This window comes from Vipera ursinii (genome assembly GCF_947247035.1).
Source record: "Vipera ursinii genome assembly, chromosome: 2".
Classification (NCBI taxonomy): domain Eukaryota; kingdom Metazoa; phylum Chordata; class Lepidosauria; order Squamata; family Viperidae; genus Vipera; species Vipera ursinii.
Genome location: NC_139513.1, coordinates 192,049,503 through 192,067,951, shown reverse-complemented (window position 1 = coordinate 192,067,951; position 18,449 = coordinate 192,049,503). Strand labels below are relative to the sequence as shown.

General features: G+C 37.4%; 1 protein-coding gene across 2 annotated transcripts; it reads right to left on the bottom strand.

Annotated features, from left to right (window-relative positions):
• Positions 1–18: 18 nt before the first annotated feature.
• Positions 19–9,255, bottom strand: ING4 (inhibitor of growth family member 4). 2 transcript variants are annotated; one of them, XM_083351924.1, is made up of 8 exons: positions 9,191–9,255; positions 8,032–8,103; positions 7,723–7,889; positions 7,384–7,498; positions 3,718–3,826; positions 3,146–3,293; positions 1,583–1,644; positions 19–714 (listed from the first exon to the last, which is right to left on the bottom strand). In XM_083351924.1, exons 1-8 carry the CDS (start codon positions 9,225–9,227, stop codon positions 675–677), a joined length of 750 nt encoding a protein of 249 aa, XP_083208050.1. In that variant the 5' UTR covers positions 9,228–9,255; the 3' UTR covers positions 19–674. The 2 variants fall into 2 exon arrangements, with proteins under 2 accessions (XP_083208050.1, XP_083208051.1); XM_083351925.1 differs by having other exon boundaries at positions 3,146–3,290.
• Between the last annotated feature and the right edge of the window lie 9,194 nt (positions 9,256–18,449).

The following is an 18,449-nucleotide window of genomic DNA, read 5'->3' as shown; positions in this document are numbered from 1 at the left end:
TGAAAATCACTCATGACATGTGTTGAATTGGTTTTATTTAATACATATTTTACAATATGGGGTTTCCCCCTAAAACAAGCACCACCAAGAAAAGACTGGAGCCCGGTTGGCTTCCATTACAAAAATCCATGAAATATTTTGGACAGGAATTTTTTTTCTTTTCACTTTTTAATATTTTTCCCCATAAAGAAAAATGGGTCACTTTTCAGTTGCCTCTATGTGGCTCCCTCCACTTGAAAAATGGAATGCTGTAGTAGTGGAGAAGGAAGGGAGAATAAGAAGCCTGTCTTCTTAAAATACATACTGCACGAAGGGTTGACTCGGTGGCCCCTCCTTTGGAACACCAATTAGGAAGTCTGGAAGGAAAACTGCAGTTTCTTCAATCAGATGATTCCCCTACCAAGAAATCGATGTTCCTTTAAGCCGATGCAGGTTTTAAAACCTATGCAGGGGACGACTGACTTCTCCTCCTCCTCCTCAAGGACAAAGCAGCGAGTGTTTCAGTACACACAGGAACCATCAAATGGATACAAACCATTCACAAGTAGCTCTGCTCACCCAGAGTGGGGACCCCTACCTAACGTAGCCCCAGGAACTGGGAGAAGAGTGCTGAACCCCAACTGCAGAGCTGGGTGTTTTGGAAACAGTCTCTGGACCTTGGAAGATGATAAAATTTATTTTTTCTTCCTCTCCTGGGAACAGCGAGGACAGAACCTGTATCAAGGAGAAAAAGCAAAGCAATAATTCGGGGATCAACACTTATCAAAGAAAAAAAGGATACACACAATTGATTAATTAATTCTGCAAACAAAAAAATAATAATAACCTAATATTTTAAAGTATTATTTTCACACTACCACTCTCAAATATTTTGTAACCAGTGTATGTATAATAGTCATACCATAAACCATATAGAATTCAAATTCTGAATAATACAGTTGATAAGTTTTCCAACGTGTGGTCTTGCAGGATTGGGTTCCAAATGCTCCGTGGAGAAGATTCATTGCATTTACAAATGAAATTGGATGCTGAAATTGTGCCCTTGATACGTCAAATTGAATTTCTCCCATGATCTGAGCTTTTCCAAGAGATTTTTGTCTTGCTGGACGGTACCCAAACAATTTTTCCTTCTTTTATAGGGCAAGATCCTTAGGAATCTGAAAAATCACTAATGGGGCTAGTAGGAGAAATCTGGGGATTTAACTGTTTATGAGTTCTAAAGCCCTGACAATAATGCATGGCCAAATGGAGAGATCATAATTAATATTTTAATTATGTTTAAAAGCCAGCAGTTTTTAATGCAATGTTACTGGCTTCCTGGTTTGTTTCCCTGTCCATGGGAATGGAAAAGCAAACAGATACATAAATATTATTAAATGTCACAACACTATTAAGCTCCTATAAATAGCTAACAGACTTTGATGTAGGAATAAACATATGAACGAATAGGGGTAATTCTCCTGGTTGACTACCCAACTGATTCTTTGAGAACATCCTCCTCTACCAGGGACCAACATTTGATATCCCAACATTTCAGAAGAGCTACAAAGAAGACCAGGGATTAGAGAGAACAGTTACTTACCATTTCCCTCTTGGCTTTGTTGTCAAGCCCACACAAGCAAAATGGAACCATTCAATGGAGCACTAGTAAAGGATACAAATCACAGAGATGAATCAGTATTCTTTGGGCAACTGGCCATGATCTAATTTCATTTCCAATGGAAACAGAACATGATTCTAATGCAAAACCTCTTTCCTGACCACTTATGTACATTTTTGATATGCTATTATAAGAGGATGGAATAAAGTGACCCACAGCTAGTCAGTGGGAAATATATATACACTCATACATACACATACACACACACACACACACACACACACACTATTTAATTTTTATCCTGCCTTTATTATTTTTATAAATAACTCAAGGCAGCAGACATATCCAACTCGCTTTCTTCCCTTTTCCCCACAACAACCACCCTGTGAGGTGAGTTGGGCTGAGAGTGTGTGACTGGCCCAAAGTTATCCATTTGGCTTTCACGGCTAAGGCCAGACCTGAACTCCAGATCTCCCACTTGCTGGCTTGCTCCTTAACCACTAGAACAAACTGGCTCTCTGTGTGAAGACATGGGGCAGACTTGATAAATGCTTCAGGCTGTTGCACTTTGGTAGGAAAATTTAGGGCATGGATGAATGAATGAGTGCCCAGGATAGCATCTGGTCCTTGAAGCATTTTTCTGAGCACCAGTGACCATAAGTGCTAAAAACTGACAGCATGGCTTCTGCAGTTTAAATTGCACAAATGTAAATTTAGACTAAGTCCTAAGATATGCTTAATACTTTTCTAACAACTCTGAATGCCTTCCGCAATCTGGTCAGTCAATCAGTAAGTCAAATGTTCTTTACAATCAAAGACCAATACAATTAAAAATACTCAAGGAGTATCTTCTGCAGTCCATACAGCAGAAAACAGTATGCTTTCCATTGCATTTATGATATAGTCCTGCTTCCTTTGCAATATTGCCCATGCAATAGTTCTCTCCCTCAACCATCAAAGGCATGCCCAGCATCCTCTATCCCTAGTCTAAAAGAAAGGTTTATAAACTATTGGCACACATATGCATAACTGTTTGCCTAGGTGCTGCCTCCACCTATAGCTTCTTTTATGAGAGGGGTCAGGACTGAAGTACTGATAGAACAGCTACTGAAATATATACAGCTATTTGGATGTAGTGAAATACATTCCAGAGAGACTTTTAATGGCTTCAGATAGAATGAATTCAAGTGGAAGTATTTCTTAAAATAGTGCATTTGTCCAAGACAGAACAGCAGAAAAGTAACATTTTGAAGGTGCAAAAAGCACAGGCTTGGCAAGGAAACAGACCCTCTTCCTAAACACAGCAATAGCACATAATACTCCTAATCCAAGGGTTTCCCTAGCTGTTAACTTTTAAAAACAAATATATCTAGAAAATAAGTGCAAGACTAATTTAATAATTTTAAGTATGCAAAGGTGTCACCCTGCCAATTTGTTAGGATCCTAATAAAAAGTTGATTTTATAAATAAGTAATAAGGCCATATATGTCTTGTCTGTTTAGCTCCCCTCATTTTCCACCCTCTGTTAGCATGACTCTCTCTTACATCAGGGTTGTCACAACCAATCATCTCCCCATAGGAGACCTGGTGGCAGAGGCAATAGGTGGGCTCATTGGGATCCACAGGCATATCCAACACATCTGAAGGGTGGACATTTCCAAAGGTCACTGAAGGCATCCCATATTCTGTGCTGCTTTAAATGGAAAAGGCTGAGTTAGCAAAAGTTTTTTTTAATGTCCCAAAGAGAATTCCCTCCAATCTATATCAAATAAACCACGTATTATAATAAATGACTGGTCTCAGATTTAGCACCTGAGAGTGCTAATGACCAGATGACCTTCCATTCCCCGCCAATCAGAACTGAAGAAGTTTCTAGAATGAGAAGTGAAACACCTTAAAAAAAAAACCAAGAAAGTCCAGTAGCCTTTTGGAAAAAGCACCTTTGGGACACCTTTTACAACTTGCCTCGTAGGAACTTTTATCTTCTCAAATTTAGGGAAAGCACGAGCAGAACAATTGTGCTGGAAATGGAGTAGACTGATCTAGGGAAGATCAAGCAACACCTACTAGTACACAAACTAGTGGCCTAAGTCTGCTGCTTCTTCCCACCCACTCACGTGCGGACTAATTTCAGCTTCTTCTGGGCTGTTTTTGGTGCTTCTTCATCAGAGTTTTTTCCCTTGGAACGAGCACGAGCAGCTTTCTTTTCTTTTTGGGCACGGCCTTCTGTATGGATAATATAAAAAGAAAAGTACAAGTAAAATACCTTTGTATAGACCAAAAAGCTGTAGCTAATCAACCAATTAATTGTACCATACACAACCTCCAGTATTCCACCTTTGCTTATGTTCTACCTCTGATCCAGTTCCATGTTCACTAAGTTCATTCAAGAGTTTGGATGATGATTATGTCAAAAAAACTTTTTTTTTCAAAGTCCATAATGTCAACTACTCTCTATTTCTGACATTCTTATATTATTCTTTATTTCTCTTTGTAGAGTCATGTTGATTTTTTTATTCATAAAGCATGTTCTACTGCTCATTTGTTACAAAATCTAGTATTTTGTAATATTTTCTAATTTGTCTGTGAGAAGATCTAACAAATACCTTGTTCTCTCACATTTCACTCCATTAAGCTCTGAATCTTCTTAAAATTGCTTGCCAACCTAATAAGAAATTTACTATATTAAAAATAAATTTCAAGATGTTGAAATTTTAATTTGTGAACTAGCCCTGATCTTCTATTATTAACTACATATGCCCAACTGCTGCCCAAGACCTTCAAAAACAATGTAAGGCATGTATTTCCAACACAGCATTTTTCTCAGTTAAAATACACTTGCAGGATGGAGGTATTAGGGAAAAAAATAGAAATTGTAGTACAAAACATAGGCAACTAATATAAAAAGTATAATTTTGGAATGAGCAATTCATCTTCTACAATATTTGTTACAGGAAAAATACTATGCTATTGCAAAATGACCTCAGTTTGCTCATTTTTTTGATTTCATAAATTAAAAGTCTAGTGAAATATATTGATGTTTTCCTGACTTTTAACTGCCCAAGTGATTAGCCTTTTCCCTTACAGCCAGTCTGGTATAGTGGTTAAGGAGCTAGACTAGAAACCATGAGACCATGAGGAAGATGGGAAGTTGAGAAATGTGAAAAAATAAATGGCAGAATATCAATCTAATAAAAATAGAGCTACTGTCCATATTCTTTGCCTGCATATTTCCATAGACAACTTAAGAAATTATTTTATGGCTTTAAAATTCAATTATACACAAATACAACTTTTGGTATACAATATACAGAAAAAGGGGCTTGTTTATTATGCTAATCTAGTCTCTAAAACTGCATTCCAAAATTAATTCATTACTGGGTAAACCCCAAATAATTCAAAATAATGTGTTTCCGTATTTTACTTATTAGGGCTAATTTAACTTAATTTATTTTAACTTTGTATAGTGTATATTGTACATTGTGTTTTAATTGCCCTGTACACCGCCACGAGTCCTTCGGGAGAAGGGCGGTATATAAATCCAATAAATAATAATAATAATAATAATAATAATAATAATAATAATAATAATAATAATACAAAGAACTAAACAACAGGTGCAACTTAGAATTTAAGAAATCAAATAGATATAAAATTTCAATGCATTTTTCTCTTATGCCTATTAATTTCAAATGGTTTTCAAAGTCAAATTTATTGCCATTGCCTCATTTCTGTAATAAGCTAACAACTCTTATAAGTAAAGTTTAACTCCTTGTTCACAGAGTTTTCTTGACAGCGTTAAAAGATGTGGTCTGTTTCTACCTTCTGCTAGGATGTTTTCCAACAATCCAGTCTAAGCAACATTTCTGGAACTTCCAGTGGTCCCACATCCAAGTAGTAGCCAGGTCCAATCCTGCCTATTTGAGCCACTTTTGTATACTGCCTATTCTTGTTAACTCTAGACAGCTTACAATATATAAAATTACGGCATGCATAAAATCTCAATATAAAAGCAACTAATAAATGAGATATTGTTCATAAAAGCTATTGCTATCCTTAAAAAGAATTTCAAGCCTGAATGCCCTCTGAAAGAGAACTATTTCAATCACTTTGCTAAAAGCCACGAGGGGAGGGGCACATCTGACCTCCAGGGGCATGCTGTTCCAGAGGGAGGGGCTGCTCCTGAGAATGTCCCTGATCTCTTTCGGGGTGGGCACCTGAAGCATTCTCTCCCTGCTAGACTGCGTAGGGTGGACAGATTCTACCTGGAAAAGACAGTCCCAACAGTAATGAGAGGCCAAGCCATATAGGATTTTATAGGTAATCACCAGCACCTTAAATTGGCCCAGAAGCCAAATGGCAACCAAAGCAATTTCTACAACATGTGGTTTATTCAGCTGAATCAACTAACACCAGTGAGCAAGCGGGTGACCACATTATGTATGAGCTAAAGCAGACATGTCAAACACAAGGCCCGGGGGCTGGATCCGGCCTGCGAAGTGGTTTCATGTGGCCCACGAAGCCATCCTGGAAACAGTGAGGGAATGGCCCCCACCGCCTTGGCCCTGGCCCAGAGACCCTCCTTCTGCCAGAGACCCTCAGATCTGTCCCACTCCTGCCCAGGTCTCCATAGGCACCCTTGATGCAAACGATGTAGAGCTGGCCATGCCCACCCAGTAGGCCATATGCACTCTAGTCATGCCCACCCAGTAGGCCACGCCCACCCTGGCCATACCCACCCGGCACCCTGAGGGCAACCGTAATGCTGATGCGGCCCTCAATGAAGTTGAGTTTGACACCCCTGAGCTAAGGCTTCAGAGTCATCTATAGTCCCATATAAAGTGAATTGCTGTAGTCTGACTGAGAGATGACTGTCTTCTGCATCTCCTGATGCAGGAAAGTGTCATTAGCACACCTGCCAAAGCTGGAAGAAGGTTCTCCTGCCACAGCTTTCAGCTACCATTCGAGTAGGAATCACTTATGTTCCAAGGTCAGGATTATTACCCTATTTCAATCTTATTTTCATAATAGATACCTAAATATTTTCTCAAAATAGATGAATATTTAAACCAACAGTATTGCTTAAGAGTATAGCTACCAAATGCCAGACTGACACCAGGGAGACTCGTGTTCAAGTCCACCCTTAGCCACAGAAGCTCACTGAAAGTTAGTCTTTGGAGGCTGGTCCGGGCTAGAAATAGATTGTAATCTAAATGAAACTGTACTTTATTGCAAAGACTATAGGAAATTGAAAACTTGCAGTGTTTTTTTTATTACATTTATATCCCGCCCTTCTCCGAAGACTCAGGGCGGCTTACAAGCTTAGCAGTAGCCTTCATTCTATGTATATGCCTGCTTTTTAGGGCTTTCACACACACACCCAAGCGGCATTATTACAAAGTCAGCTAATTGCCCCCAACAATCTGGGTCCTCATTTTACCTACCTCGGAAGGATGGAAGGCTGAGTCAACCTTGAGCCTGGTGGGATGCAAACCTGCACTAATTGCAGGCAGCTGGTGTTACTTAAGGAGGCATTAGCCCACTGCTCCAAAGAGAGGAATTTGGTAGTACCTTTTCTGAGTAACAAATTTTATTAACAAAAACAAGCTTTCATGAGCTTCAGCTTACTTTATCAGGTGGAATTGGGCAAAATTTCTAATATGCTCCTTGTTAATCTTTTGGAGTATTTTCCTCCTAAATATTCAAATCCAAATGTGATAGGTACTTGATTTCTCATAACTCTCCTGATCTGCCCCCTCCCCCTCAATCTCTGCAGAACTCACTCTTTTTGCCTTTGCTAGACGAACTGTCATAATCACTTGATTCAATCTGTTTCTCTTTCAGGTCAGCTTCAAACCGGGCAAGATCTGTATCCAACCTTCGGATGTGTTTATCTACCTGCAGACATAATAGGAGTGCAGGTATATTATTTGAGTTGAGAGTCAATTCATCAGCATGATGGAGATTCTACTAACAGAAGAAAGAAGCTGGTTGCACTAATAACTTAAAATGAATAATAAATGAAATCCAATGAATATGAATGAAATTTCATGAATTTATGGGGGGGAAAATGATCCAGAAAACTACATTTTATAACACTGTTTTCTTGCTGTATCTCATACCATTTCATATGTCTGCATAGCCAATTGTACTTTGTCATCACCAAATTCCTTGCACTTTCCATAGGCCTCCTGTATTTGTTTGAGAAGACCCACTTTTTCTTCTGAAGATAGAGTCCGTGCATTGCTGATATATTCTGTGGCCAGTTTATCAATCTCTGATTTAAGATCTAGAAGAAAAGAAGCAGAAAGCAGTCTGATGAAGACTACCATAAATTCCAGAGTAACAGAAATGGACATTAAAATTAACATGCTCTTTTAAAAAGTGTGACACACAATTCAAATTGCTGTCTTCCACTAATCCTGACTCACCTTCTGTTCGTTGGTCTAGATCTCGCATAAGCTGAAAGTTTCTCTGCAGTTCGAAAGGTAAATTCTCAATGCCTAAAAAGGAGGAACCCAGAGACAGGAAAGATGATCGGTCAAGGGGGAGATAATATGCTATTTTCTTTAACACATCAACACCCATACTATTGGACACTCATATGTTAGTAGCAAATAAATTGCCAGATACTTAATTTTATATTCAAATATAGCATTAGAAAATACTCTATCTGCATCTTAAATGACATGAAACACTACATTTCTCACTAAGCATACTCTACAAAGAGTTCCAGCCAATCCTAGACGTGACTAGCATGCATTTGTTTGTATGTATATAAACACTGGCTCAATTAGGTTTTCTGCGAATCATCATAGTGGGATTAGTCTGCTGAAGCAAAATATATATATATATATATATGTTATAGCAAAGTCTCTTATAGTATTCATTGATGCAGGAACTGTTTTGCAGATGGCCAGCAAACTGTCTGCATCTCTTAAAATGTGCTGTCTTCTTTCCTATGGTGATCTGCCTTCTTCCTTAAAGATTTTAGCTTTCAAAGTACTTGTATTTTAAGGTACAATAACTATCAATGCTTGGAGTCTACTGGAGCTGGGCAGCTAATAAATTCAAATAAAGGAATAAAGGAATCATAAGATTTGTTCTGCACAGGTACATCCATATAGACTGAATGTTGCTTTTAAAATGAAGGAGGCATGTAACTCCAACCCTTGGTTTAAAGTTGAGCCAAACTGAACAAAGAAATTGAATAACTTCCTGCAAATCTTTCGGCTGCTCTTGGAACGCTCCATTTCAGCATCTAAGCTGGATAGACACAATATCAAGCGTGTCCCTACTACCCTCTTCCCTCATCCCCCCTTTCCCAGGAATAACGCCCCCGACTAAAACGGCGCGACGACCGCGGGAAGTCACTCCTCAGGGTTTCCAGATCATGCTTCACCCACCAGGCAACCATGATGAGCCGAAGCGCCCTCCCGAACAGGTTCTCCGCTGCTGAACCTAGGAATGGCCCGAACATGCAAAGAAGCGTCCCCCTTGACCTCATGCGCCCACCCAGCGACACGGAATCGGGACGTCCGTCGGCGTTTCGCGGCCTCCCTCCCGGCCGAATCCCACGCCCGGTCTTACTATCCAGGTAGTGCTCCAGGTACATCCCAGCCGCCATTTTGGGTTCCAGCCAACCGCCCAGGCGCCTCTCTTGGCCCCGCCCAACCCCGGCATTATTTCCGCCCTAAGTGAAAGCGACTTCCGTTCTGCATCAGACTCGCTTCTGTCTGTGTAGCGGGTGGTGGCCGCTTCTTCGTCCTGCTGAACAGAGGCGGTAGCCCTGCCATTTCGAGTGATGGCAGAGAGGGAAAAAGGTAGTCCTGGCTATCTTTCCTCCCTCCCCCTTTTTTAACCTAAAACAAGTACATGTGCCTTATATATATATATATATATATATATATATATATATATATATATATATATATATATATATATATATATATATATATATATATATATATATTATATATATATATATATATATATACCTTAAACAGTACCGTATACTGCTGGCTCATATTTAAGTGATTGTAGATTTGGTTTTTTTCTTGCGTAAGTGTAAAACTTTACTTTTCTCTACACTGAATTTCATTTTGTTAGATAGGGCCAATGTTCAAGTCTGTCAAGATCCATTTGGATCTTGAACCTTCTATCTTCTGGGATGTTGGCTATTCCTGCCAGAGTTCCCCTTTCATGCCTTTTCCCAAAGTGCTCTTTTCTTGCTGTTGGTTTTTTCCCCGGAAAGAAGATGTGTTTCACAGAAGCTCAGAGGTGCTCGCTTCAAAGTGCCTCCATTTTTCAAAACAGAAGGAGAATTTGGGAATTTCACCATCCATTTCATCAGATGCACGGGAGGGGAATGGTGACAGCGAATAATGTCTCTATAGCGTCATTCTAGATTGGGTTGTGCCTTCATTCCAGAAATGTAGTTGATGTCTGGCTTATTCACAGAACTTTTGGAATTTCAGTGAAATCACTTATTATTTAAAAAAAATCACATGCAAACAAAGAAAGAAGCAAATTCACAAAGACAAAGTGCTACTACATCAAAAAAGCTAATCATATAGTTAAATTCATGTTTATATTCAGCCCTTTAAAATAATCTCCTTGAGGTATTGTACAACAGTGTAATCTAGAAATAAAAATAATTTGACAACAATCACATTGCTAGGATTTTTCCCACAGGGCAACATTTCCTTAAGCAAGAAGAAAAAAAAGGAAATTAAGTTTGTACATAGTTCAAATATATTTTGATTTATTAAACAAACAAAAATGTTAAAAAATGAACTAGTGACAAAAGCAAAGGCAACTGAAAAGGAAAATAAAAATTATGGATATGAAAGCAGAAATGACCTTGAAAAAGTTGTAAGCATGCTTATACAATATTTCTTTCCAAAATAATAACTATAGAGATAAAGGTAATCCTTTAGCAAAATCACTGGCAACCAGATCTTAAAATTGCAGGATTTTTCAGAGATCCTAACTGCATTGATTTTTCTATTAGAGCAATTAGTCACTTAAGTTTATGTTTCATACATCTGAACAATATATTATAGATTTCTGCTCCTTGCCATAAAAAAACTGGCTGTTAATATGAATTGACCAAGTTTCTTGTATGGTATTGATTTGTTTGTTTTAGGAAAAATGGACAAAACCAACATGTCTTGTTTTAAGGCAGGTGTGTCCAACCTGTGGCCCGCAGGCTGCATGTGGATCTGACAACTACAATGTGGCCCCAGAAGATCATGTAAAAAAGGGAGTTTGTCATTTATGTACATTAACTATATTATATATTTTATATGTGGTCCAAGACAATTTCCCTTACTCAATGCGGTCCAGCCAACCAAAATGTTGGATGCACATGTTTTAATGTTTTATCTTCTTTTTATGATTATAAGCCACAAACAGTCATTTCTAAGTGAGATGGGTGGCATGTAGGTTTACAAAATAAATAGATAACATAATTCATTATGACAGATTATAGGATAATATTCACCTGTTAGAAATACAGAAAGCCAAAGGCAGAAAAAGATTCAGTGGTCCATTGAGTCTGCCCTTTTAGTGTGTTTGTTTTCTTTATAAATATTGTTTTTATTTATTAATAATTTTATTGTATTTTTTTTAAAACATAATTTTTTAATTTTTGTCAGTTGTTAGAGATGTGTTTATCACAAGCATGTTACTGGCTTCCGGTTTTGCGTGGTAACTAAACATCGGCTAATTTCTCCTTGCTTGGGGACCCTAAATGGGTCTAATCTTTTAATCTTTTTATGGAGGATCAAAATGGAAGTGAAATAATATAAAACCTGAAATTTTAAACTTAAATCTGGATAAATCTAAAATTGTTTGAATGGTTAAGACTCATTTTAAAGATAATTGTTCATTTTTGAAATTGAAAAACAAATAGTTGCTGACACCTAGTGGTGGATGAAGACTATGACAGCTATGGCTTCTGGTTTGCGCTTGCGGCGCTGGCTGATGTTCAGGAGCGAGTGCTCTCCCTGCAGTCCGGTTTTTCTCCGTTGAGAGACCCTAAAAAGGGTCGAAAGTCACCCTGGAGGGGCAATGACTGTGAGGAGGCCCTCCGAGTGATCGCAGAAGGGCGGCAGCCCCCCGTTTGATCCAGAGCAGCTTCTTTGGACCGACGAAGAAAAGATCTGCCATTAACATGGCCGATCATCAAGCCGTTTCCTGCCAAAAGCCAAAATTACAACCAAGCACAACGAAAGCAACAAGGAGGATTTGGGTGAGATCTTACCTTTCTTATTTCCCTAACTACTTTTCTGTGGGAGCGTTCTGAAAATTTCTCTCCCCTTTTTTTGAAAAGCGGCGTCTGCTTACTTGGGGAATTAAACCCTCATAAGAAATTAAAAATCATAACTAAACTAAACTAAACAACTGGATTTACACCTTTGGAATATTTGGGGTACCAAAAAATTCTTATTGCTACGGGGACCTACCACCCTATTTACCCCTTAAGCTGGAAAAGGGAAAAAACCCCAGAAAAATCCAAACTGGATAAAAGGTCTATTGGAGTCTGGAAAAAGATTTTACATGCCATTGAGGACATCTGACTGTAGCTCAGACTTATCCTTGGCATTATTTTTAAAGATAAGAACTTGAAACACCTGGCAATGAAAACAACTTCTAGGAATAGTGGAGGTGGACATTTGCTGACCCTTATTAAAATAGCCTCCACCAAAGACCTATCTGTAAACACTGTAGAAATGGAGGAATACCACCCACAACTTAACTATAAACTTATACTTGAAAAAATTCTTGAAGCGACTGAATTATTGAACTCCAGACTGAAAGATAAAGGTGCCAGCTTAAACCTACCAAATGAAACCCTGACTGCAATTGATGAACTGACAATCCAAAAACCAACAGAAGAGGAAGAAATTAATATTAAAACAGGGGACCTTAAAGAACAACAACTACAATCTACTGAGAGCTTTGATACCCAAACCTTGATCTCAATTACAAAACCTACAATCCAAAAAACAACAGAAGCTGAAGAAAACAACACTAAGAGTCTTAAGGATCTCCAAGCACACTATACTGAGAATCCAGCCAGCCAAACAACAACCAAAACACTCGGCATGACTTCTTATCTAAGCCAGATGGGACTGGAAGAAGACCAGACTGAACCAATGATAACTATACTAAAACAAACATGGGGATTTAATTTATTAGAGCAACAATTTAATGATTATAAAGGGGCCAGTTCCTTTGAAAAATTGACCACTGGATGGTCTCCCTCGATTCAAACAATGTGTGTAGGAATGAAGGGAGACTCATTTGAGAACTTAAAGGCACTGGTATGGAAGCCTGCTTGGCACAAAAAGAAAGCTAGAGTTAGATTTAAAAAATGGGTTCTTTTCTTTTGTGATTTATAATGACAGAGGCTATTTTTTTTAATGGGCTAAGGGGAATCTTTAATAGATATAAACTGACTTTATATTTAGGATTTAGACTTGTAAGGGAAATGAAAATCAGCTATTAGAACATAGTTTTGAATTATATTATAGAACTTGGAATGATATAATAAAAATTACTTAATAATTGATGAACCACTAAGATGAGAAATAGAATATATTTGTGAAAATAAAAATGTATTTAAACCAACAATATATGTATTTTAGATATGACAACTATTATATAATGAAATAGGGGAATTTTGGGTTACCTGAAAACTGAATATTATGGATACTAAAGTCTAATTCAGACCACTGTAACTGAAATTAGGTAAAATTTAAAAACAGGACATGGATAAATATAAATTAAAATATATTGATAATTGTCTCAACTGACTGTTCTATAACTAGAAATGTATTAATTTGATTGTGATATTGTAATTAAGGGAATTGGAGAGGGAATTTTTGCTGATTTTGCCTGGAATATGTACAAAAAGATTTTCTTATTGGATTTTTGATTACCCAATCACCACGTTGCTTCATAAATATCTGGATGTAAAATTGGAAAATTAATAAAACTTTTTTAAAAAAAAAAGACTGACAGCTATGATTTTAATATAAGATTTGGCAAAACCTGGGAAAAGCTAATCTGTGTTTGTGACCTTCAAAGTTTTAACAAAGAACAGCTGTGACAAAAAAGGACAATAATCAAGGCTGTAGACAAAGAGAGAATTATAAATTTCAGGGGAAAAACTTTTTTGAACTATTTGGATTACAAATATCTATTTAATTGGGACTCTAAAGCTGTTTGTAGAGAAAAGAAAGGAAAATAAACTCAAATTCTTGGCCATCATGGACCAGAGACATGTAGAAAAAACATATCAAGAAAACATAAATACTTCACAGGAGGAAATATATAGTATACTGCAACTAATTCAAACAACAATGACTTTAAACCACAAAGAAATCCAAAATAAGTTTGAAAATATAAATCAATCTATTTCTAAGTTTACAATAAAAAAATCCAGAAAACAACAACAGAGAAGGGGCAGATAAAACAGATATAGAATTGAAAATAAAGACTTGGAATTTAACAAAACAAGGAAACATGATTTAATCCTAGTGGAAAAAAATTCACAAGAATTGGAAAAAACAACTTATCCCTTAAGACTACAAAATAAATCTGAGGACAAGAAAACAAATTGGATAAAATAGACTTTGTAGAGATGTCAGGAACATCGGAGAGAAAGGAAATGATAAGAGAAGCAGAAAGAAAAAGATTTTCAACAAACGTGTTATTTTTTATGTTTCTTTACTCTTGCTCTCCTTTTTTTCTCATTGTTTTATCAATTCCTTAAGAAATGTAAAAGTGTGAGATGGTTCATATGGAAAAATAGAGTTAAATTTTGAAATGTAATTATTTTTTGAGAAAATATTAACCAGTAAGAATGCCTAGAATTTGGTGGGAAAAACAAATTAAAATAAGGACTAACAGGATCTATAAGGCAACCAAAATGATTGGAGAGAAAAGAAATATATTGACGTGATTATTATTTTTAGGAATATTGGGAAAAATATATATTTAATTGTTATCTATCACAATACGAATTGTATTAACTCAATGTTTGCAAAAGAGGATATTTTGGGAAAAGAGGAAATCAGCTAAAACCATTATGTGGATTATGGATTATCAAAATCAATTGTTAATGATTGTTTTACAAATGTAACCCAGACAGCACACTGTTCACCAATTATTAAATGATTTATTTTTTAAAAAAAATCAATAAAATATATTACAAAAAAATAAATTCAGTTACTAATGATTGACCTATTACTTCTGCTGGAAGCTTCCACTACTCTTTTTTTTTTAAAAAAAAATCATTCAAAAGGTCTAAATGGATTTTGCTGTCAAAATGGATATCTATAACTTTAGAATCCTGTCAAATCTGTCTAGACAAGTTATGGCTTATATGTGGAGTAGAGTGCCACCTGCTGATTAATTTCAGAAGCAAGACACAGTGAAATAAATTTAAAAACCATTTTAAATAACAGTACCACACTGAGAATTTCTGAATTCATATTCCAAGTAACTTGTATAGGACTTTCAAAAGAATCTGTTGTGCTGTAAGAGTGTTATAAATCTATGAAATTCTCATCCTAAATGAAGGTCATTTGGCAATCTTGTCAATGAACTTAATGAAGAAGATTAATTTAGGTAGTTTACAAAAGAATTATTGAACTTTGTTTGAGGGAACTTATGGCTTATATAAAATATATTCAGCAGTAGTAGGGTTACTGGAGCCATTACCATTGTTTTGTGTGTATGTACACATAGATTGCACATGTATTTTGTACTAAAATATATTCTTATGCTTAAATAGATGACCAAAGAAAAAGCTCATGACTTTAAAATTGTTTCTATTTTTTCTAGCCTAAGTGTTCAAGTATAGATTTGAAGTAATAAACATTAATTTCTGCCATATTAATTCAATTAGTACTTAATTTCCTAATTAAATGATATTTTTAGTTTAAATGGGTCAAAGAGTTTCAAGTTGGGTGTACCAAAAACTCTTGCTTTGTTTGTATTGTATAATTTGTTTATTCCCATGCAATTTTAGACTTGTTCCAGAATAAAATTTGAATAGTGGTTTGCTCTGAAAGCCATTTGCCATAATTCAGACTTTGCAACTGATGAATATGTTTCCCCTGGCTTTGGCTTTAGATTGTCATGTAAACATACAGTCCACATATTCCCTTGGTAGTCCCAGTGTCAGGATGAATACTGCATTTCTTTGGAAGCTTCAAAACAAGGACATGAATAAATGCGAAAACTAAACTTTGTACCAGCTGATAAAGCTAAAAGGAAATATATCTATGCTAATTAAAATGAAATTAGTTTCTTCCTCTGCAACTGTTGTCTGAATACTGGGAAGCTAATATGCACATACCTCCTTTGCTTGCGTAATTCAATGAAGCTATGAGCTATGCCGTGCAGGGCCACCGAAGACGGACAGGTCATAGCAGAGAGTTCTGACAAAACGTGATCCACTGGAGAAGGAAATGGCAACCCACTCCAGTATCTTTGCCATGAAAACCCTATGGACAGTACCAAAAGGCAAAACGATATGACGCTGGAAGATGAGCCCCTCAGGTCGGAAGGCGTCCAATATGCTACTGGGGAAGAGCAGAGGGCTAGTACTAGTAGCGCCAGAAAGAATGAAGCGACTGGGCCAAAGCTGAAAGGACGCTCAGCTGTGGATGTGTCTGGTGGTGAAAGGAAAGTCCGATGCTGTAAAGATTTTTTCTCCATAGGAACCTGGAATGTAAGATCCATGAATCAAGGAAAGCTGGACGTGGTCAAACAAGAGATGACAAGACTGAACATTGACATCTTAGGTATCAGCGAACTAAAATGGACAGGAATGGGTGAATTTAATTCAGATGACCATCAGGTATACTACTGTGGGCAAGAATCCTTCAGAAGAAATGGAGTAGCCTTCATAGTTAATAAAAGAGTAGGAAAAGCAATACTGGGATACAATCCTCAAAATGACAGAATGATCTCAGTTCGAATCCAAGGCAAACCATTCAATATCACAGTAGTCCAAGTCTATGCCCCAACCACCAGTGCTGAAGAGGATGAAATTGACCAGTTCTATGAAGCACTACAGCACCTTATAGAACTAACACCAAAAAATGATGTTCTTATCATCATGGGGGATTGGAATGCTAAAGTAGGAAGCCAAAAGATAACTGGAATAACAGGCAAGTTTGGCCTTGGAGTGCAAAATGAAGCAGGGCACAGGCTGATAGAATTCTGTCAAGAGAATACGATGGTCATAGCAAACACTCTTTTCCAACAACCCAAGAGACGGCTCTACACATGGACATCACCAGATGGTCAACACAGAAATCAGATTGACTATATGCTCTGCAGCCAAAGATGGAGAAGCTCTATACAGTCAGTAAAAACAAGACCAGGAGCTGACTGTGGCTCAGACCATGAGCTTCTCCTTGCAAAGTTTAGGCTTAAACTGAAGAAAGTAGGGAAAAGCACTAGGCCAGTCAGGTATGAATTAAATCATATCCCTGTTGAATATACAGTAGAGGTGACAAATAGATTTAAGGAATTAGATCTGATAGACAGAGTGCCTGAAGAACTATGGACAGAGGTTCGTGACATTGTACAACAGGTAGCAACCAAAACCATCCCAAAGAAAAAGAAATGCAAGAAAGCAAAATGGCTGTCTGAGGAAGCTTTGCAAATAGCTGAGGAAAGGAGGGAAGCGAAAAGCAAGGGAGAAAAAGAAAGATACACCCAATTGAATGCAGAATTCCAGAGAATAGCTAGAAGAGATAAGAATGCCTTCTTAAATGAACAGTGCAAAGAAATAGAAGAAAACAATAGAATAGGGAGGACCAGAGATCTTTTCAAGAAAATTGGAGAAATGAAGGGAACGTTTAATGCAAAAATGGGCATGATAAAGGACCAAAATGGCAGGGACCTAACAGAGGCAGAAGAGATTAAGAAGAGGTGGCAAAATTACACAGAAGAACTATACAAGAATGAGCTTAACGTCCCTGATAATCACAATGAGGTGGTCACTGACCTCGAGCCAGACATCCTAGAATGTGAAGTGAAGTGGGCCTTAGAAAAGCTGAGCAACAACAAAGCTAGTGGAGGTGACAGTATTCCAGCTGAGCTATTCAAAATCTTAAAAGACAATGCAGTAAAAGTGCTACACTCAATTTGCCAGCAAATTTGGAAAACTCAACAGTGGCCACAGGATTGGAAAAGATCAGTTTACATTCCAATTCCTAAGAAAGGCAGTGCCAAAGAATGTTCAAACTATCGCACCATTGCACTCATTTCTCATGCTAGTAAAGTCATGCTTAAAATCCTACAAGCTAGACTTCAGCAGTATGTGGGTCGAGAACTACCAGAAGTGCAGGCAGGATTTCAAAGAGGCAGAGGAACTAGAGATCAAATTGCCAACATACGCTGGATCATGGAGAAAGCTAGGGAGTTCCAGAAAAACATCTACTTCTGCTTCATTGACTATGCTAAAGCCTTTGATTGTGTGGATCATAACAAACTGTGGCAAGTTCTTAAAGAGATGGGAGTACCAGACCATCTTATTGGTCTCTTGAGAAACCTATATGCGGGTCAAGAAGCAACAGTGAGAACTGGACACGGAACCACTGATTGGTTCAAAATTGGGAAAGGAGTCCGGCAAGGCTGTATACTGTCGCCCTGCCTATTTAACTTATATGCAGAGCACATCATGAGAAAGGCAGGGCTAGATGAATCAAAAGTTGGAATTAAGATTGCCGGAAGAAATATCAACAACCTAAGATACGCAGATGATACCACTCTAATGGCAGAAAGTGAAGAAGAACTAAAGAGCCTCTTGTTGCAGGTG